This window comes from Mytilus galloprovincialis, chromosome 4 (assembly GCF_965363235.1).
Source record: "Mytilus galloprovincialis chromosome 4, xbMytGall1.hap1.1, whole genome shotgun sequence".
NCBI classification, from domain to species: domain Eukaryota; kingdom Metazoa; phylum Mollusca; class Bivalvia; order Mytilida; family Mytilidae; genus Mytilus; species Mytilus galloprovincialis.
The window spans coordinates 97,340,143-97,362,789 of NC_134841.1; the positions used below are offsets into that span (position 1 = coordinate 97,340,143).

Below are 22,647 nucleotides of genomic sequence, written 5' to 3' on the forward strand. Positions count from 1 at the left end.
TCAAAACGGAAAGTCCCTTATCAAGAAGATATACCAAACTTTAAGTAAAATTCAAAACGGAAAGTCCCTTATCAAGAAGATATACCAAACTTTAAGTAAAATTCAAAACGGAAAGTCCCTTATCAAGAAGATATACCAAACTCCAAGTAAAATTCAAAACTGAAAGTCCCTTATCAAGAAGATATACCAAACTCCAAGTAAAATTCAAAACGGAAAGTCCCTTATCAAGAAGATATACCAAACTTTAAGTAAAATTCAAAACAGAAAGTCCCTTATCAAGAAGATATACCAAACTCCAAGTAAAATTCAAAACGGAAAGTCCCTTATCAAGACGATATACCAAACTTTAAGTAAAATTCAAAACGGAAAGTCCCTTATCAAGAAGATATACCAAACTTTAAGTAAAATTCAAAACTGAAAGTCCCTTATCAAGACGATATACCAAACTTTAAGTAAAATTCAAAACGGAAAGTCCCTTATCAAGAAGATATACCAAACTTTAAGTAAAATTCAAAACTGAAAGTCCCTTATCAAGAAGATATACCAAACTCCAAGTAAAATTCAAAACTGAAAGTCCCTTATCAAGAAGATATACCAAACTTTAAGTAAAATTCAAAACGGAAAGTCCCTTATCAAGAAGATATACCAAACTTTAAGTAAAATTCAAAACTGAAAGTCCCTTATCAAGAAGATATACCAAACTCCAAGTAAAATTCAAAACTGAAAGTCCCTTATCAAGAAGATATACCAAACTTTAAGTAAAATTCAAAACGGAAAGTCCCTTATCAAGACGATTTATGCTGTATTTTTCAATAAGAGAATTTAACCTTATTTGTCTATAATCCTTATACATACATGTATATAAGATTTTTCAAATATAAAGTAGAATTTCTGACTTCTTGTGTGATTTACCAGTAAATGTTTTAAGTTACAAGTTATCTCTAGCTATTTTAATTCATTAATGGAATGATAGTTGAAGAGTCCCTTCGGAAATCATCTCGGCAATTGATATGTCTACAGAGACAATTAACCCTCCTTATATGTTATGTAAATCAATTATTTGGCTACAACAGCACATTTAACATTGCATAATCCTGTAATGAAGTAGGATAATCAGGAAATACATAATTTGTAACCATGATATCATTACTCAGCTCAATATCATGTACATTATGACATTCATAAGAATTCTTAAATGGTCACTATAGGCCTAAATTACTTACATAGGTATTATTCATGAAACTGATTTCTTCCCCGAGTGTATCTCCTGCCTATTTGTCAGCATTTTGTGTTTGCATAAAATATTATTGATATGATTTTCTGTTTAGTGTTATATAAATATTGAATTATTCAATATATTATTTATTTTCTACCCCTGAAATATGTTGCCTTAGCCATTTGTGTAGAATTTTTGTTATGGCCCCGCGAAGAAGTTGTCGGTGCCATATAGTTTTACCCTTGTCGTCTGAAATTCCGTAATTTTGTAATTCCGTAAATCTGTAATTCTGTAATTCTGTAATTCTGTAATTCCGTAATTCCGAAAATCCACAACAAACCATTATAGGGAATTTATTTATAAACTTATAAACGCCTTCTGATGTTCATTTTGTTCAACCACTAGCTTTATACAGAAAATCGCCAACAAGTAATGTCTAAATTCGAGTAAAATCGTATCTGACTGACAAAAACAACATTGAAAATAAGTGGATGCCGTGTTATCTGGCCACACGCTGATTGATACTTCGACACGTGTGTAGATAAGATTGAAACAACAGCAGGGGTCCAGTTTAGATGCCGTGAAGACAATTACAATATCGGGTCCGATTCCAGAAACGGATAAGGGTTATGTTTGGCAATCAACTACATGTAAAAAAAAATCCAAGTAGGTGACAAAATACATCTATGGTTATGAAATATAATCACTAGAACTGAAAACCAAAAGATATATCGAAAAGAAAGAAAAAGCAGAAAATATTTTATACAGAAACTCGAAATTACTTTTTGACAAATTTTAATGTCAGAATCCAAAACAATGTGACAGTATAAATTTTCTTTATCTGACAGTGATAAATGTTGATAATGTATGTAGTTGTTTTTAAAGTGTAAACATATATATTACTGCAATTTCAAGGGGTAATTTATTACTTTTTTAGAAAATCATATCAAGGAATAAAATAGAATAATTTACCTACCTACCTACCCATACCCTGAAAACCTCAGTCAGGGAGGGGAAACAAAGATATTTTTAATGTTGGCCTTATGATATCCGTAGTTTAGGTCAATAGTTTGTTGGTGCTATTGGGCTGATTTTCTTTGTTCTATTGTAGGAGGTGCTTACTTTATGATATCGGATCCTGTAGTTTAGGTCCATAATTTGGTGAAGCTATTAGACTGATTTTCTCTGTTCTATAGTAGGAGGTGCTTACTCTATGATATCGGATCCTGTAGTTTAGGTCCATAATTTGGTGGTGCTATTGGGCTGATTTTCTCTGTTCTATAGTAGGAGGTGCTTACTTTATGATATCCTGCAGTTTAGGTCCATAATTTGGTGAAGCTATTAGACTGATTTTCTCTGTTCTATAGTAGGAGGTGCTTACTCTATGATATCGGATCCTGTAGTTTAGGTCCATAATTTGGTGGTGCTATTGGACTGATTTTCTCTGTTCTATAGTAGGAGGTGCTTACTCTATGATATCGGATCCTGTAGTTTAGGTCCATAATTTGGTGGTGCTATTAGACTGATTTTCTCTGTTCTATAGTAGGAGGTGCTTACTCTATGATATCGGATCCTGTAGTTTAGGTCCATAATTTGGTGGTGCTATTGGACTGATTTTCTCTGTTCTATAGTAGGAGGTGCTAACTCTATGATATCGGATCCTGTAGTTTAGGTCCAGAATTTGGTAGTGCTATTGGACTGATTTTATCTGTTCTATATTGTAGGAGGTGCTTACTTTATGATATCCTGTAGTTTAGGTCCAGAATTTGGTGGTGCTATTAGACTGATTTTCTCTATTCTATTGTAGGAGGTGCTTATTTTATGAAATCCCGTAGCTTGGGTCCAGAATTTGGTGGTGCTATTGGACTGATTTTCTCTGTTCTATTGTAGGAGGTGCTTACTTTATGATATCCTGTAGTTTAGGTCCAGAATTTGGTGGTGCTATTGGACTGATTTTCTCTGTTCTATTGTAGGAGGTGCTTACTTTATGATATACCATAGTTTAGGTCCAGAATTTGGTAGTGCTATTGGACAGATTTTCTCTGTTCTGTTGCAGGAGGTGCTTACTTTATGATATCCCATAGCTCAGGTCCAGAATTTGGTGGTGCTATTGGACTGATTTTCTCTGTTCTATTGTAGGAGGTGCTTACTTTATGATATCCCGTAGTTTAGGTCCAGAATTTGGTGGTGCTATTGGACTGATCTTCTCTGTAGCCAATGCTGTAGCTGTTGCCATGTATGTTGTAGGATTTGCTGAGACTGTCAGAGATATATTGAAGGTATTTATAACAGTTTTAGGATTAATTTTATTATTTATGATCATGATATTGTTAGGATTCATATTAACATTATGGCATTATACAATGTAAAACTGATATTGTAGGAATTGAAAACACTGAATAGAACCATCAGTGGAATGATAAAACTAGTAATCAAGATTTTGTAACTCCACAAAATTAGTATAGGTACAAAATGAATTGGAACTCGCATGCAGAAAATCATAACCCAATTTTGGTTGTTCTATATATGATCTCCTTTATTCAATGAATTATTTCTTAATATTATTTTTGATGCATACATGTACATGTATATATATTTATACTGTGACAGTCCAGTATGGAAAATTTTGAATACTAAATGCCCTGAAACTGAAATTCTATACAAATAGCTGAGTGAATGATATAGTAATTAAGTTTCTATACTGGATGATATCTAGGTAGAATAATAAATGTCATAAAACTATTCCTGTGATCAATAAAGGTATAAGTCTGATTAATATATACAAAACTATTTGCAGTAGAATTAATTATGCATGGAAACTGTCTGTGGTATTTATTTGTTCTGATTGTCAATAAGAAAAAAGGAGTAACCCCAGCCATTAAAGAGAGACAAGTGTCAGAAATAATCCATATAGTAGACAGTTATAGATGGTTATAAGTATTCCATATTTCTTATTGTTTATCACTTCCTAACGAGACAGTGGTATTTATTGGTAATAAAAGTTATAGTCCAAAGGCAAAAGATATTCTATTCACAATTTGTCATTACAGTTTCCTAATGTGTGAACATATTTATTTAAAATTATCTGCCAGGACTGATATTTTTGATAAAGATACTACTTGCATCTCTTACCTCAAACCTTTAGAATATAATGTCATTTTTAAAAAACCCTTTAAACATCTCTTTCTGTCCTACTACAGTTATAAGCTCTTTTTCTGCTGACGAAAGTGATGGAAGTGTTTAGTTAGTCTAGTTTAAAATACTTTATTCTTTTTATGCCCCATAGTCTAGTTTAAAATACTTTATTCTTTTTATGCCCCATTAATGGGCGTTATGTTTTCTGGTCTGTGCATCTGTTCGTCAGACTCCAGGTTAAAGTTTTTGGTTGAGGTAGTTTTTGATGAATTTGAAGTCCAATCAACTTGAAACTTAGTACACATGTGACCTATGATATGATCTTTCTTATTTTAATGCCAAATTAGAGATTTTACCCCAATTTAATGGTCTCTAGAAAGTGATAGTGTGGATGGGGCATCTGTGTACTTATGGACAAATTCTTATTTCTTATTAAAAGATAAAGACTATGTTTAAACCTTATAGAACAGAATATTATTGACTTTGAAAATTGTTATTATTAATATTGGTGACAGCCATTACAATCTGTACTATGTCTGCCCTATGTCTGCTATTTCAAAAAGTAAAGCATTATTAGAACAATTCCTTACCCTAAAAATTGGCCTTAAACTGATAAAGATTGACCTAAACAAAATTTTAAAACAAAAAATACACAAAAAAAAACCCAAAAAATTTCATCCCCAAAAAAATTGCTTTGTTCAGCTTGACCAGTTCTCTAAGGATAAGCCACCGATTTATTATCAAACTCCCATTACCTGTGTAATAAATGTTTATTTTTACATAAACATCTTTATGATATCATTTTAATTGTTATAATACAGGTTTTCTCCAAATCTGATGTTTGAATACACCATGTTATTTGTATTATAGATATTATAAGTTTACTATAATTTGTTTTAATAGATATTGAGTATGCAAAATATTAATATTATTATTAAGGCCAAACATAAAAATATGTGTGTTAAAGGTTTGTTCTGAAAAGAAACCCCAGGCTTGGTAGGTACAATGTAGGTAGGTCTGAGGTAATTAAGGTAAAAAGTTCAACTTATCCACCCCTGTGCATACATACACAAGAATTGTTTCCTCTCTCAAACTTTAAAACCCATTGTAGTTGGGTAATGAAACTTGGCATAAGTATTCACCACCTAAAGAATGAGTGTCATAAACGAGAGAGAAAGGTGTAGGCATACATTTAAAGTGATGGTAAAAAAACTTAATTCAACTTAATAGCCACATCTGTGCATATGTACAAAAGATGTGGTGCACAAGTCAAATGTCTGTGGGTAGAAGCTGTGTTTGAATGGATGATCCTGAATAATTCAAATAACAAAAAGAATTGCATAATTATTCTAATGAATTTGAGCAGTTACATCTTTGATGATGCTAATCCCATCATATACAGTATAGTTCCCTAAAAAATAGTACTAAATTGCCAGTTTGACTAGATTACTTTTAAAATGTGCTAGAAAAGAAGTCCTGTAAAACATGTTTTTCTTTAGACCCAAAAAAATGTTAAGTATTTACAGAATCGGTAAATAATTAATGTATACATGTGCAAAAAATAATGCACATTGACATATAAATTAAGCTTAATAATGAAACATGTGCCTTTGTAGTTTATACAAATGTATCATTAGTATTATAAAGATACTAGACTTAAAAAGGTTGCTGCGGTCGGTTATGTCACAAGTGTAGAAATTAATGATACAGTTTTATATGTTATTGTGTAAATGTTCAAGGCTGAGACATGCCTTGAAACAAAACAATCTTCCTATTAAACATGAGAAAACTATTGGAACATGTCATATATGTGATGGTATATATTGTAAACATGCTTTTACATTCACCTTTATAGTGCAGCACATCATCATTCTTAATTACATGCACCATATAATTTGTAATTTCTAGTACATTTTACAAAAAAAATCAAAATCTTATTAATTGTCTTGTCTGGACAATGATGTAACATATAAAGTACAGGGGCACACCAAATAAAAATATTGTTATTGTAGAAAACTGTGACACCTTTATAGGTATCTTGTCATAAGAGAAGTGCATACATGCAGGTAATTTGCAGTTAGATCTGGTACAGACAGATTTATTTTGCATGTATCTCACGTAAATAAACCTATTTGTTGTATTTGTAGGAACACGATGCTTTGATGATAGACGAGGTCAATGATATACGTATAATTGGTATCTTGACTACTACGTTTCTGTTAGTGATCGCTATCATTGGTATGGAGTGGGAAGCAAGAGTAAGCTATGCTATATCAGTAGCTGAATAAAACAACCTTACAACATCTATACAAATGTAGACATGTTAAACTCTCTGCCTTGGTAACAAGTAATGAATTTCATTAGAATTTCTCTACAAGTTTCAGTCGATATGAAAGGCTTCTTTCACTTGTTAGAAACTGTATATACAATTGATATTGAGAGTAACATGTCAATAACCTTATTCCATATATACTGGTAGACCTCTTTACTGCTTAACTCTTACCATAGTTTCTCATCCCTTTTTTATACATTTTTTTCTATAAGATTCATGCATGCTACATTTCTTTTCAAAATTCATTTTCTTCAATTTTCCAAAAAGAAAAAAAATATAGCAAAAAAGGAAATAAATGGACTGATAAAAGCAAAAAGCACTTCATTATTTTATTAATCAATGTATAATTTGCATAAATGAATAAGGTATCTGTACCTTTTCCCCTTTATATATCTCAGTCTAGCAAAAGTTTAATGCTTTTAAATGTTATATATAATTCTTGAAAAAATGAAATATATTAATTGACGTTCATGTTTTTATTTCCAGGCCCAGATGGTGTTGTTAGTAGCCTTATTAATTGCCCTTGTTAATTTTATAATTGGAACATTTATCCCTCCAAGTAAAGAAAATGTAGACAGAGGTATCATAGGATATAATAGTAAGTAAAGAAAACTTAGACAGAGGTATCATAGGATGTAATAGTAAGTAAAGAAAACTTAGACAGAGGTATCATAGGATATAATAGTAAGTAAAGAAAACTTAGACAGAGGTATCATAGGATATAATAGTAAGTAAAGAAAACTTAGACAGAGGTATCATAGGATATAATAGTAAGTAAAGAAAACTTAGACAGAGGTATCATAGGATATAATAGTAAGTAAAGAAAACTATGACAGAGGTATCATAGGATATAATAGTAAGTAAAGAAAACTTAGACAGAGGTATCATAGGATATAATAGTAAGTAAAGAAAACTTAGACAGAGGTATCATAGGATATAATAGTAAGTAAAGAAAACTATGACAGAGGTATCATAGGATATAATAGTAAGTAAAGAAAACTTAGACAGAGGTATCATAGGATATAATAGTAAGTAAAGAAAACTATGACAGAGGTATCATAGGATATAATAGTAAGTAAAGAAAACTTAGACAGAGGTATCATAGGATATAATAGTAAGTAAAGAAAACTTAGACAGAGGTATCATAGGATATAATAGTAAGTAAAGAAAACTTAGACAGAGGTATCATAGGATATAATAGTAAGTAATGAAAACTATGACAGAGGTATCATAGGATATAATAGTAAGTAAAGAAAACTATGACAGAGGTATCATAGGATATAATAGTAAGTAAAGAAAACTTAGACAGAGGTATCATAGGATATAATAGTAAGTAAAGAAAACTTAGACAGAGGTATCATAGGATATAATAGTAAGTAAAGAAAACTATGACAGAGGTATCATAGGATATAATAGTAAGTAAAGAAAACTTAGACAGAGGTATCATAGGATATAATAGTAAGTAATGAAAACTATGACAGAGGTATCATAGGATATAATAGTAAGTAAAGAAAACTTAGACAGAGGTATCATAGGATGTAATAGTAAGTAAAGAAAACTTAGACAGAGGTATCATAGGATATAATAGTAAGTAAAGAAAACTATGACAGAGGTATCATAGGATATAATAGTAAGTAAAGAAAACTTAGACAGAGGTATCATAGGATATAATAGTAAGTAATGAAAACTATGACAGAGGTATCATAGGATATAATAGTAAGTAAAGAAAACTTAGACAGAGGTATCATAGGATATAATAGTAAGTAATGAAAACTATGACAGAGGTATCATAGGATATAATAGTAAGTAAAGAAAACTTAGACAGAGGTATCATAGGATGTAATAGTAAGTAAAGAAAACTATGACAGAGGTATCATAGGATATAATAGTAAGTAAAGAAAACTTAGACAGAGGTATCATAGGATATAATAGTAAGTAAAGAAAACTTAGACAGAGGTATCATAGGATATAATAGTAAGTAAAGAAAACTATGACAGAGGTATCATAGGATATAATAGTAAGTAAAGAGAACTTAGACAGAGGTATCATATGATATAATAGTAAGTAATGTCTTCTATACCTATGAGTAATGGAAAAAACCAAAAAGCAAACAAATATCCTTAGAACACACTCAATGCAGGCACTGATGTTAAAAAAGGTTCAAGAACATTTGAAAATTACCATTATAACTCCCCATGATTTACAGATACAGGTCAAAAGGAAGAATAACAGGATATTTACAGTTTATTGAATAAGGTAATTAGTGCAAAGAGGTCCTAGATGTCATAATAATGAATACAAAATTTAAAGTGCAAATGTCTATTATATTTGGAATGTAAATTCTTCATATGATAAATGGTAAGCAGAGCAAATGTCCTTTGTACATTATCATTAGTATAAGTCAATCTACTTTTAATTGGGTTGACGTTTTAATTAACGTTGTTAATGAATGTAAGTTGTGTATTGTTCCAAGTATATGTTAGCAGTTAAACTAAATCAGTAAAGAACAAGTGTCACTGGTACCAGTACTTTCATGGGTTATCACATATATTGGTGTTTTGTTCTATGCGGCTAGGAAAGCTATACACAAAAATGACTGAAATCAGCCAATAGAAAACTAGTAAATACAAAAATTGTAAGAGATGTTTTATCTCTTAATACAAAAAAGAAGATGTGATATGATTGGCAATGAGACAAAAGGAGAAATGACACAGAATGCATATCCTTAGTTCAGGACAGTCGATTTGTATTCTGACTTCCACGCTTGTCTTCTCTTGAAAGAAATACACTAGCTTTTTATTCTCAGAGATACACATGGGTATCAATGGTAAACCACAAACATCAACTTGTACAATAAATAAAGTTAAAATAGAAACTTACACTTTGAAACTCACTCAAGAGATGGGAGTGGAAACAGAGATCATTATGTTTTATTTTAATAACAATCTTAACTGGATAGAATCCTTTGTTATTGTGGTTTTATATCTAATTGATTTATATTTCAGGTACTCTTTTTGTAGAAAATTTAAAGCCACAGTTTATAGATGGTGAATCTTTTTTCTCTGTATTTTCTGTATTTTTTCCTGCTGCAACCGGCATATTAGCCGGCGCTAATATATCAGGAGATTTAAAAGTAAGTATCGGATTAAAGCAGCATTGAACAGTGTTATTTCAACATTTTGATATAGAATTAAAAAAACCATATGAAATGATTTATCGTATAGTGTAGTTCACCTTTATAACACAGATCATCTGTTCTAGAAGATAAATATAAATAGCAGTGTTAATAACAACAACAACTTGAAAATGGATTACTTCCTAAAATAAATCTGGTACATATGAAGGTCTTTAAGTATATTATCTCCGTTCTATATACATGTAGCTATAGTAATTCTTGAATGGCCCTGAGAAATATGCTATGGAGTATAATCAGGATAGAGGACCTATTAAATGTAATGGACTGATCAGCTGTTCTTTTCCTTTTATCTGTTTGGCTTTAACTCTGAACGTCTTACCCCAACACATTTTGTGCCTGTTTAATATGACTTCAATAAAAAGTCTTCTATAATCCATATTTATGGATGATACCCACAACCTTTTTACCACAAAAAAGTAGGATTTTTTTTGATAATTTTTGAAAGTACCAAGTCTTTTATTGTTATTTGCAATACTTTTAATTAAAAAAAAATCCCTTTCCTCAATCAAAATATAGTTGAAAAAATGTTATCAAATTAATGTGAATCCTTTATAAGTGTAAAAATAGGAATAAAATAAGAAGAAAGAAATTGCAAAAGTTGTGTTCGTCATTAGTTTTAAGTTAAATATTCTGCAATAAAGTTTGATATTAGTGTGTGGAATTCTGCAATGAAGTTTGATATTAGTGTGTGGAAGTCCCATGTATATAAATAACCATCGGTATTCTGCAATCAAGTTTGATATTAGTGTGTGGAAGTCCCATGTATATAAATAACCATCGGTATTCTGCAATCAAGTTTGATATTAGTGTGTGGAAGTCCCATGTATATAAATAACCATCGGTATTCTGCAATCAAGTTTGATATTAATGTGTGGAAGTCCAATGTATATAAATAACCATCGGTATTCTGCAATCAAGTTTGATATTAGTGTGTGGAAGTCCCATGTATATAGATATTACATATTTATACTATTAAGACTTGAATATTTAAAGGACTTAAATGTAAAATTTCAATTTAAAAGTGTTCATAGAACTATTTTCAGTATGAGTATGTAACTGGCTGAAACTTTCAAAAACAAGCAATAGCTGGACTACTTCTAAGATCATATTATAGATGTCAATTATTGGTGAAATTTGTTATCTGGTTGCTGTCTTATTTTGTTAATTTTACTTTTTTCTTCTATTTATGTTGTTTCAACATTTAATCTTTTGTTAAATTAAATTATATATGAATTACCCTTAAAATATCTCTTTCTTTTACAGAATCCTCAGAAAGACATTCCTAAAGGAACAATTCTTGCCATTTTGATATCGTCTGTTGTGTATATAGTTGTTGCATGGATATTAGGCGCTACTGTGATAAGAGAAATTCCATTAACAGTGTGTTCATCTGTGCTTGTAAATAATACATTAAACTCCAACCTTGTTACCTCGGACAATATCACATCTACAATAGCCAATTGTACTGTTGATCCCACAAGCTTGTTTGGATTATTACATGATTATCAGGTAAGATTTTTGAAAGTAGGTCAACCTCATAGAATTATGTCATTATGTATTTGTTCTGCCTAACAAAACAGAAGTTATAGATTTATGTTGGTCATCTCAACAAGATTGATTTTCTTGCTGGAGTCAGTACGGCGAAAGTGAGAAAAGCAAACCAGTTGAGATAACCTATTATAATCTGTTTATTACTATTTTACCTATGACAACATTGTTAATTTCATTGACAACGGCATGTGCTCCCCTAGCTTCTAGCGATAATTTTTCAAATAACTGTGCTGAGAAAGAAAATTATTAGTCAGTAAGATCAAAGGAGAATTTCGTAAAAAAGAGAAAATACAGAATATTCCTTCCATTTGGAAACTATATAATGAAGAAACTTCTAATTCATGACAGTATGTTTATCAGTCCTTTGGAGGATTTAAGTAAGTTTTCTTACCAACGAACATCACATGTGTTTAAAGTTAAACTACTTGTTTGATCTTTTGGTTAAAAAAAATATATAATTGATCATGGCCTTTTGATGATAGGTAATGATTAATACCCTGTGAAGAAAGATTTTAAGTTTTTATTTGCTGTTAGGACATGGATTTATTTACAACCTACCTAAACTTTTACAGATTATGTTATTGTCCTGCCTGCTTTGTTGGTGTAGGTGAGATGAGACAGATTTTAGGTTTTGCTTTTCTGGTGACCCCAAATATGCCAAAGTTTAGGTGAAAGTAAGCAAAAATTGCAGAACGCTGAATAATCAATTTTCACCAAAGAGGACTATTTCTTATCTACCCATGGTTTTAGCTTTGAATCATAATGATAATGGTCAATAAACCCTTTTATAAACTTTAGCTAAAAATAAGGGCCATATTTATTTTATCTATATTGAACCTTTATTGAAATTTTCACATTTCTGCTGTAGATTGAGTATGCATAGATCATTTACTTCAAAATTTATATGTTTGTCTGCTAGAATAAAGCTACTTTCTTCTTGATGTTTTTATACAGCCGCAAAATTTTTTTGGGCTGTATTATGCCATGATGTTGTCATGATCAGTGACTTATCAGCGTTATCATTATTGTCCGACGACACATTTGGTTTCAGGACAATAACTTAAGTTAAGAGAAAGAATATCTATGAGATTTTACAAGAAGGTTCAATACCACAAAAAAAAGGGTGGGACTGATTTTGGGGGTTATGGTACCAACAGTTTAGGAATAAGGGGCCAAAATAAGCAATTTTGTAGTTTCTGGATAATAACTTGTGTGTAAGTGTATGGATTTCTCTGAAATTGTACAAGATTCCATATCTCAAAAGAAAGGCTGGGATTGATTGAGTATACGTATGGGGTAATTGCCTCAAAACATGCAGAAATTAGCTATAGGGACAAAAATGGTCAAAAAAATAAAAGAAGCATTTTTTTCTAGTTTGCAGACAATAACTTGTGTTTTAGTGTATGGATCTCTCTTAAAATATGGGGGAGGGAGGATTTTTTTCCCAATTTTTTGGGAGGTTTATATTTTTCTTCAAAATTTTTAAATTTCATGTTTTTTTTTATATGTTTCTAGAAGAAATCTTCATTTGCACAGTATTGCATAGTAGATTTTTATGCCCCATTTATGGGCATTATGTTTTCTGGTCTATAGGTCCGTTCGTCTGTCCGTTTGTTTGTCTGTTCATCTTTCCGTCTGTCCATTCAGGAAACTTAGTACAAATGTTCCTTATAATATGATCTTTCTAATTTTAATGCCAAATTAGAGATTTTCCCCCTTTTTTACGGTCAGAACCTAGAACATAGAATATGATGATGCAGATGGGGAATCAATGTACTATGGACACATTCTTGTTAAGATCTTTATTAAATTTGACCACATTAATTTGGCAGAAATGTATATAATATTAAAAATTTGATCACAACCAAAAATTCAGACAGTATCAAGCTTGAATATTGTGTCCAAACTTGCCCCAACTGTTCAGGGTTTGACCTCTGCTATTTCATCAGGCTGTGCTCAGTGTGCTGCGCTCAGCATTTTATAGTCATTGGTGTTTGATGCCAGAGTCCCAGAGAGGACTTCCTGCAGGAAACCTGATGTAGATTTTAATCTTGACATATTATATTAGATACCTGCCTATGGTTGATCTCCAAATGTTTTTTTGCGTTGTTAGTATGCTGTCTACCTAATGTCCTCTTTTATTCATATTCAATTAGAAATATAGTGAACCAGTGGTTTTTTGGCTTCTCTGTTTAAAGAAAACTTCTAAATGTAGCAGATCTTAAACAAGTCTTCTAGGTTACACATTATCTTCTAATTGACCTGACAGTTTATCTTTCCATTTATCTGATTGCTTTTGTAAGATGTTTACATTTTGTTTGTGTAATTTATAAGATATCCCTGACCTTGCTAAATCTTGAGCAATTTGTCTTGAGGATGTCTTATTCAGTAATCTATTGTAATCAGTAGAACTAGAAGTGACATTTGCTACAGTATTGAAAAAACGTATTGATATGTTGAGTGCAATGTCCAATATATGTAACAACAAACCATTGATTTACTCAGCCTTGATAACTTGTAACGTTTAATTACAACTCTCATTTGAATATGCCCATAGAAAATTCATGTCTTTTTAGGACTGGATTTGCTATTGATCAGATTTTTTTGTTCTGCTTCAAAATATACTGGTACCGCAGTGTTTTAGTGAGCAAAATGAATATTGTTTGAGGAAATACTACCTAACTAGAATATCCTGGTTTACCGTTCTTCCTGTAGAAGAAAATGTCCTGAGGTCACCTTGACATTAAAGATTGATTTACAAGGGTTTTATATTTTATTTTATGGTTGATAACAAATTAGGATTAAAAGGAAAAAAATCACTCGGTTATTTGAAATCTGGCATTTTATTGTGATTTGAATTGATTGATTACATGAAGAACCTAGTGAGAAATTGATTTGTCAATGTCAGTTGAGAAGATTATGTCTTCAAATTGGCAATTCTTTACCAAGTAATTTGTGTTGACATGCATGAATGCACAACCAACATAAGGAAAACATTAATGGAAAATTTATTAGAAAACTTCCTAAAAATCTAGATAGTAGATGGGGAAAAAAAAACCAATTGTTTGTTTGTATACAAAAGTATAACTGTCAATAAAATTTTCAGCAAACTTGAACAATCATTGAATTCCATACCAGGTGCCTCTAGTGTCTTGTAGAAAGGAAATATTGATTCATGTTGTGTCTAATGAAATGTAATATCCCATTCAAATTGAATTGTAAGCTTTATCAACAATCTTTACAAAATTCTAATATAAAATGTAGGAGTTGCACTACTTGAAAACTGAAAAAGTTGTAAGATTCTGTATCAATATAAACTTTACCCTAAAACTTTCTCTCTTTATGGTACAACAAGAAGTTGACTAAAGATTTTTTTAAATTAAAATATAGTTCGAATGACTAATGCATGATGCACTGTACATTTCTTGAAAACTTTCACTATTAGTAAGTTAAAGTAAATTAGAACTTGTCAATAAAAATGTTTTGAGAAAGATATTTAAAAAAAATGGTGTATAAAATTTTAAAACAGAAAGACTGGTTAAGTATGCTTTACTGAATCCTTACCTATATGTACATGTTATGCTTCATTGAACTCTTGCTTCATTTTATGTTTCATAAATTCATTTATCAGGGTTTCATTTAGAGATTTAAAAAGAAGATAATATAATGGTACCAAAGGGATATTTAAATTCATAAGGTGAAAACAAACTGATATGCTATGGCAAAATACAAAACAATGAAAATATTAACAACAGCACACAAACCACAACATAGGAAACCAAAGACCAAGCAATATGACCCCCACCAAAATCAGGGGTGATCCATAAGGGTAAGCAGAACCCGTTCTACACATACCACCATTGTGTAGAAAATGAGGACATTTGTGTTAAAAATTGCAAAAGAATATCCAGTTATAGCTGGATTTTACCTGTATTTAACCTTATTTATTACAACAAAATATCAAATCAATATGGGAACAAATTGACTTTTTAAACTTTGAACTCTTATATGCTACTGCAGTGTTGTGATAAATACATTGATTTAGCTATATGATAAAAGATATATAAATATATAGTATAATATATATTAATATGTGTTGTGTATTGCAGGCAATGGAAAAGATGTCAGGGTTTGGACCTCTGATCACCATTGGTATATTCTCAGCAACTCTGTCTTCAGCATTAGCCAGTCTTGTATCTGCTCCTAAAGTCTTCCAGGTTTGCTCAATTACTTCCCTTTCTTTCTCAAGTTTCTATGAATTCAGAAATTAATGTGTGCATTATTATGATTTTTTGAAGAATGGACAATTATGTAAGATTATTTATTACAATTTTAGGAAAATTTACATTCAGATATATGTTACAGATATCACAATGCCAGTTGTTAGTATTGTAGTCCTAACCCAGTCACAATTATTCGCATTAATAAAAAAAATTAAAATAATTTTTTACTTTAAATTAAAGTAGTCAACAACTATCAACTGTCTTTTTTCACAAATGTCAAGATTTAATAAAAGCTATTTTTGAAGTTCTTTAATCTTAGTCAGTGGTTTTACCTTGACATATATGTTTAAAATGTAGTTAACCCTTAAATAGTGAAATTAATTTATTATTCAAGCATGTTTACTGAGCCACAATTAATTGTCTGTACAAAATGTCATTATGTTAGGATCTTAACAATCAAAGTGAAAGCTTTAAATCTATTGTATGCTTCTCAAACAATCTATATGGGTAGAATTCTAAAGTCATATGTTTATCATGTTGGAATTTAGGTGATAACTATCGGTATGGTTAGAATTCCAAAATCAAAAGATCGTCATGTTAAAATTTAAGTAATAGTACTTTAAAACTTTATATGCTTCTGAAATATTGTATGATTAATCCCAAATTCAAAAGTTCACCATGTTAAAAATTAAAGCAATAATAACCTGAAGTGCTTTAAAATTTTATATGCATCTGAAATATTGTATGATTAATCCCAAATGAATATACATTGATTGGAATCATGGCTACATATTAATAATAAAGTACATGATTTCATTCAGGGAAATGAGTTTACTTTCAAGTGAAATAGGAAATTTGTTTTGCTACAAACCTAATCCACTCATCCTCCTATGATCTCTGTACTGATAGAAGTATGGTCTAATTACAATCAACACAGCTGCCATTATAAGTTCCAATCATTATGGAGTGTCAAATAACTAGACACATGATCTCTTTTGATAAATTGATGATGAAAAGAAATAAAACACGAGTGATTATACATATATACTGTAAAAACAAATTTTTGTTGAGGATTTATTTTTGTTTATTTCGTGGAAAGAATATATCAACGAAATTAAAAAACCCACGAAAGTTCAACTTTCATATAATTGCGCTTCAAATTAATAAAAACCACGAAATTAAATCCCCATGAAATCTTATTGAGACCAAAACCACGAAATTTTAATCCCACAAAAATGATTGTTTCTACAGTATATGAGACAGCAACAAACAACACAAACAATCAAAAGATAATACAATCTCAACACAAAATAAATCACTAGACGCAATTAAAAAAGGAGAGACTGTTTAGCTACTTTTAGCATTGTCCTAGACTAGTGCATTGTCTTTAATTATTATCAATTATTTGGCTGTTGAATTACAATAAAGTTATACTTATCACATGTTGGTTTTGTAGGCTGTATGTAAAGATAAGATATTTCCAAAGATAGATTTCTTTGCTAAAGGATATGGTGTGAGTGATAATCCAAGACGAGCCTATATATTAGCATATTTTATAGGGGTAGCATTTGTTTGTATAGGTAAGTGTTGATGTTCACTGTATTATCTCCCCTTTTGAATGACAAATGGGTGGGGTGGAGGCATTAGGTTTTACCCTTATCCGTCGGTACATATGCACATCCGTAAATCCCAACATTGGTTTTCCGTTCTCTATCTTTAGTTTGCTGTAATCAAATGCTAGGAAACTTATGCACAATGCTCATTACCGCAAAATACAGATAAAGTTTGGATTTTTGGAGCGACACTTTAACCACTCTAGAGTTTTGCCTCTTCACAAATTTTTTTTGTTTCCGTTTTCCAAATTAAGTTTGCATCAACCAAATTTTATGAAACTTGTACAGAATACTTATTACCACAAAACTCAGATCAAGTACAAATTTGGGTAGGGTCGCTTTAACTGTCCTTCAGTTATGTCCCTTTATAACTTCATATGATATGCAAGATGGGGCGTCAGTCATCTATGACCCATGGACACATTCCCCATTTATTTTATAAGCATTCCTTCAATAAGTTTTCATCTCAATATCAATTGTATCCACTAATTTATTTGAATATAATACTCAATAGAAATACTCTATAGCATGCTCATATGTTTTAGCTCCCATTATAGCCAAATTAATTTGAAGTTTTATTTTTCAGGTGATTTGAATGCTATAGCTCCGATTATATCCAACTTTTTCTTAATGGCTTACACTCTTATTAATTATGCTGTGTTTGATGCATCTTTAGCCAGATCTCCAGGTGAGTTACTCAACATATTCCCTTTTAAGCTCACCTGGCCCAAAGATTATTGTTACCAATTTTAATGAAAAAATGCTGTTTGAAATATAAAATTTATCTTTCTAATTGTTATTACTTACATGTGGCTTGCAATTATTTAATCCTGCTAATAATTATAATTTATATGTGGCGCTTATTTAACAAAGCTGTTGAATCAGTTTGACAGATCTTGTCTTGGGTGACTAAATATCATGATATTATAGGAATGCTTCCGGCTACAAACATGAACACCATGCATTTGTATTATTGATACATGCTTGCACCAGACATATAATTGATAAAAAGGAGGTTTATTGGTTAAGCAATTGATTATTTTGTTTATTTTTGAAGATATTACAATACCAATGAATTCTGGGATACCAAAATGAGGCTTTTATAGTTGGTCAGTAAAAACAATGGATTTAACCCCTAGAAATATATGATGTTGTCTATTCAAAATTGCTATTACAAACAAATATAGCTATTAAAATGTGTGTGTGTGACCTAGTTTAACCTAATTGTGTATAGATTAATGTGTGTGTGTGATTTATTTTAACATGATTTACCTGTATTACCTTAACAGGATGGCGTCCTGCTTTTCGTTACTACTCTATGTGGATAAGTTTGTTGGGTGCCTTACTTTGTACAACTGTGATGTTTATAATTAATTGGTGGACAGCTCTGGTTACCTTTGCTGTCATTGTAGCTTTGTTTGTATATGTACATCATATCAAGCCAGGTAGGTGTAACCGAAAGTTTGTGATTTAAAATGTATGAAAATTTTGATTTTGTAAGAATCAAGTTTGATAATCAAATATGTAAATAATCATTTGACTAAACGATTTTGAAAGAAACCTGAAAAGAAGCCCATACAATTATATATATTTCAAATAGTAAGTGATAATGTTTTTATAAGCATAGCCAGATTAATTTCTTTGGCATGCATATTGTAAGTCAGTTGTCTTTATACAAGACTTGGAACATGTTGTTACCAATTTCAATATTTCAATAAACATTTACTAGAATCTATATCAACCATGTATAATATAATATTGTAACAGTGCCTTTCTGTACAGCCTAGCAGAGCTTCTCATGTAAATCTATATCAACCATGTATAATATAATATTGTAACAGTGCCTTTCTGTACAGCCTAGCAGAGCTTCTCATGTAAATCTATATCAACCATTTTATTTTCAGATGTTAACTGGGGTTCCTCCACACAAGCCCATGTATATAGAACTGCTTTACAATCCACATTAAAGTTAATTCAGGTGGAGGATCACATTAAAAACTTCAGGTTAGAAATTTCACAGTAAATCAGGGAATGTTGATATTGAAAAAAAATGAAATGTTCAATACTATGAGAGTACGATGTGGAGGTGGCATTTTGTGTATCCCATATCTATCCATCTGTCAATCCTGAATGTTCTGAAAATTGGTTATTGTTCTCGTACTTTAGTTTGCCTCAACCAATTGTTATAAAACTTATGCACAATGCTTATTACCAAAAAACACAGATCAAGGTTGAAATTAGGTGGTCGTATATAAGTAATGCCCCTTTATAAACATAACTGATTTTTTTCCTTTCTTTTCTCTAACTTTTAGTTTGCCTCAACCAATGATATTAAACAGAATGCATATTGCCACAAAATACAGATTCTTTTATAGATTGGGTGGCATAACTTGTACAGATCCTGAGTTATGCTCCTTTATGAACGTAAAAATCGCTTAATTTTTTTAGTTTTTGTTCTCTATCTTCTCTAACTTGTAGCCGTCTAGCCTTGAGGTTGTGAGTAAGAACCCTGCTTCTGATAGATGTTTTGAATTTTAAATCTCTAGTATTTGCAGTTTTCCATCCCGAGTTCTGTCCACATACTCCAGTTTCCTGTACCATTTTACAGTCAAGTGTGCAGAAAGTTGTGTTTATTATCAACAAACCATTAATCATATCTTGTGGTACTGTAAATTCAGAAATTATTGTGTGCATTTATTATTGCAATTTTGTCATTTTAAACTAAAATACGATTTTAATTTTTGCTATATTGAAAATAGTCCTGTTTAACTCATAAAAAATTTCAAAATGCTAGGTTAAATTATTGCAATTATAACACACTCGCATTTTTTGTATTAATAAAAACATCGTGATATTTTTTGAATTTACAGTTTTTAAAAGGATGAGCAAAATTTACCAACACATCTGTAAAAAACTAATATATGGTGAAGTCTAGAAAATACACAGACCAAGTTCAGTCAGTGTCAATAGATCTAGGATTAATGAGTTTAAATTAGAATATCAATGTTTTTTTTGTTTTCAGACCTCAGATATTAGTATTGACAGGACTACCGAAGTCTAGACCTGCATTAGTGGACTTTGTATGGTCACTCTCAAAGAAAGTCAGCCTAATGATGTGTGGCCATGTTATTATAGTGAGCATCATTCATATTTTATCTGTGCCACATGGACAAATTTAAAAAAAAATTTATTGGTACACAATTAACAAGGCATTCTTTATAAATTTGTTAATTTAAATGAAATTAAACTGAATGACTAGCTACAACTATCTTATATATTCATTCTAAAAAATTGTCAGAAGAGTTTTATGATTTTTATTGAAAGCAAAAAATAAAAATGTGATACTTGTTCATAAGATAAGGACTCATGGGAACAAATCATAAAATGAAGCAGCAGTAACTTGTTAGAAAGCTGATCAAAGAACTATAATGTGAAATGGAAAATATTACAGAAGGTCATTAGACGATACATCTATACACCAATGAAGAAAAAAATATGAAGGTTATTTGAGAATTTACGAGAAACCCTAATATATGTTTTGTATTTTTGTTCTCAGGGTGATTTCCATGAGAACGTGAAGTTGATAAACAGATACAAATCATGGGAGGTTAACAAATGGCTAAATAAAAAAAAGATTAAGGCGTTTTACAGTGCAACATCAGCGGAGAATTTCAGGACTGGTGTACAGGCTCTTATGCTAGTGAGTAGAAAGACAGATTTTGTAAGGTGTACATGCCCATCTGATAGGACTATCTGACCTTGATCTCATTATAAAAGATATTTAAATATTTATGTAATACTTGTAGTAAAACCTTTATCTTGGAACATAAAATCAATTGTCAGTTTAGCAGACCAGACAATTCAGTGTATGCATTTTTTTTTTTTTTTATGTTTTATATAGTCGAGTTAGCATTAATGGCTTTGAAATACAAAATTTAGAATTTAATGTAGAAGTTGTGTGTTTCTTACTGTGCAGTCTTCTTTAAATGTCTTATGACTTAAGGAATTTTGATTTCACAGACATCAACAGGTTCATGTTTAGGGGTGTTTTTAAGAAAAAGATATCTGTCAGCCTTTGAAGACCTTGTATATAAATTACTATTGGTTGTTTGTGTAGAACATTTATAAGCTTAATTAAGGTAGCACAATACAAAGATCTGTTCACTCCCAAACAGACAACTTTAAACTGATGTAATTCATTTAATCCTTCTTTATATATTATAAATGAGGTACCAAAAGAAAGAAGAAAGATTCATCTTTCAAATTGTGATAATTTCATTATGACATAAATATTACATAATTAATTATTATGTAATAAGTTGCTATATTGTGATGTCCACATTTGAATGAATTTAGCGTCTTTGTTCTTCATAGCATCCCAAAATATTTAATAGATTCTTGTACAACACAGCTTGACCTCCAAAACTGTGTCTCAGATTTCCAAAAACATCAATAGAACAAATTTTATACCCAATTGAATTTAGTGGTCTCTTATGAATTATTGTTGCAAATTTCATTGTAGATTTATGAGAGAATGAAATACAATAGGGAAAATCTGAGACACAGTTTGGGAGGTCAAACTGTGTTGTGCAAGAATCTATAAAATATTTTGGGATGCTATGAATAAGAAAGAAGCTAAATTCATTCAAGTATGGACATCACAATATGGCAACTAATTAGATACAATTAATTATGTAATAATTATGTCATAATGAAATTATCACAATTTGAAAGATTAATCCTTCTTCTATCTTTTGGTACCTCATTTATAAAATTTAAAGAAAGATGAGTGGAATTACATCAGTTTAAAGATGTCTGGTTGGGGATGAAAAATCTTTGTATTGTGCTACCTTAAATAATTATGGTGGCCTTTGTTCATGAGATGGTGGAATTTTAAGAAATACTTCAAAATTATCTTGCACAGTCTTTACTTATTATGTAACATATTATTAATATATTTTCAGAACACAGGAGTTGGTAAACTGAGACCTAATGTTGTGATGATGGGATTCATGTCTGGTTGGAGGACAAAGGAAGACCAGGGTGTAGTCGAGGAATACTTTAATGTATTTCAGTAGGTTGACGGATTAAGTTTATTATTTTTGTAATTGCTAGTTATAACTTTTAAGTCATTTTATTAGCTCACCTGGCCCAAAGGGCCAAGTGAGCTTTTCCCATCACTTTGTGTCCTGCGTCCGTCGTCGTCCTGCGTCGTTAACTTTTACAAAAATCTTCTCCTCTGAAACTACTGGGCCAAATTAAACCAAACTTGGCCACAATCATCATTGGGGTATCTAGTTTAAAAAATGTGTCCGGTGACCCGGCCAACTAACCAAGATGGCCGCCACGTCTAAAAATAGAACATAGGGGTAAAATGCAGT

The 22,647-nt window shown here is 30.9% G+C and overlaps 1 protein-coding gene across 3 annotated transcripts in view; it reads left to right on the forward strand.

The window, feature by feature from the left end:
- The window catches only part of LOC143073549 (solute carrier family 12 member 2-like), a 56,209-nt gene that overhangs the window by 17,981 nt on the left and 15,581 nt on the right, over nt 1–22,647 (forward strand). For all 3 annotated transcript variants that reach the window (XM_076249183.1, XM_076249182.1, XM_076249185.1), the window contains 13 exons: nt 3,356–3,495; nt 6,499–6,609; nt 7,170–7,281; nt 9,689–9,816; nt 11,143–11,388; nt 15,540–15,647; nt 17,110–17,233; nt 17,853–17,954; nt 18,556–18,711; nt 19,171–19,270; nt 20,289–20,400; nt 20,823–20,966; nt 22,231–22,340. In XM_076249183.1, coding sequence (XP_076105298.1) covers nt 3,356–3,495; nt 6,499–6,609; nt 7,170–7,281; nt 9,689–9,816; nt 11,143–11,388; nt 15,540–15,647; nt 17,110–17,233; nt 17,853–17,954; nt 18,556–18,711; nt 19,171–19,270; nt 20,289–20,400; nt 20,823–20,966; nt 22,231–22,340 — 1,693 coding nt within the window. The remainder of the gene's footprint in view (nt 1–3,355; nt 3,496–6,498; nt 6,610–7,169; nt 7,282–9,688; nt 9,817–11,142; nt 11,389–15,539; nt 15,648–17,109; nt 17,234–17,852; nt 17,955–18,555; nt 18,712–19,170; nt 19,271–20,288; nt 20,401–20,822; nt 20,967–22,230; nt 22,341–22,647) is intronic.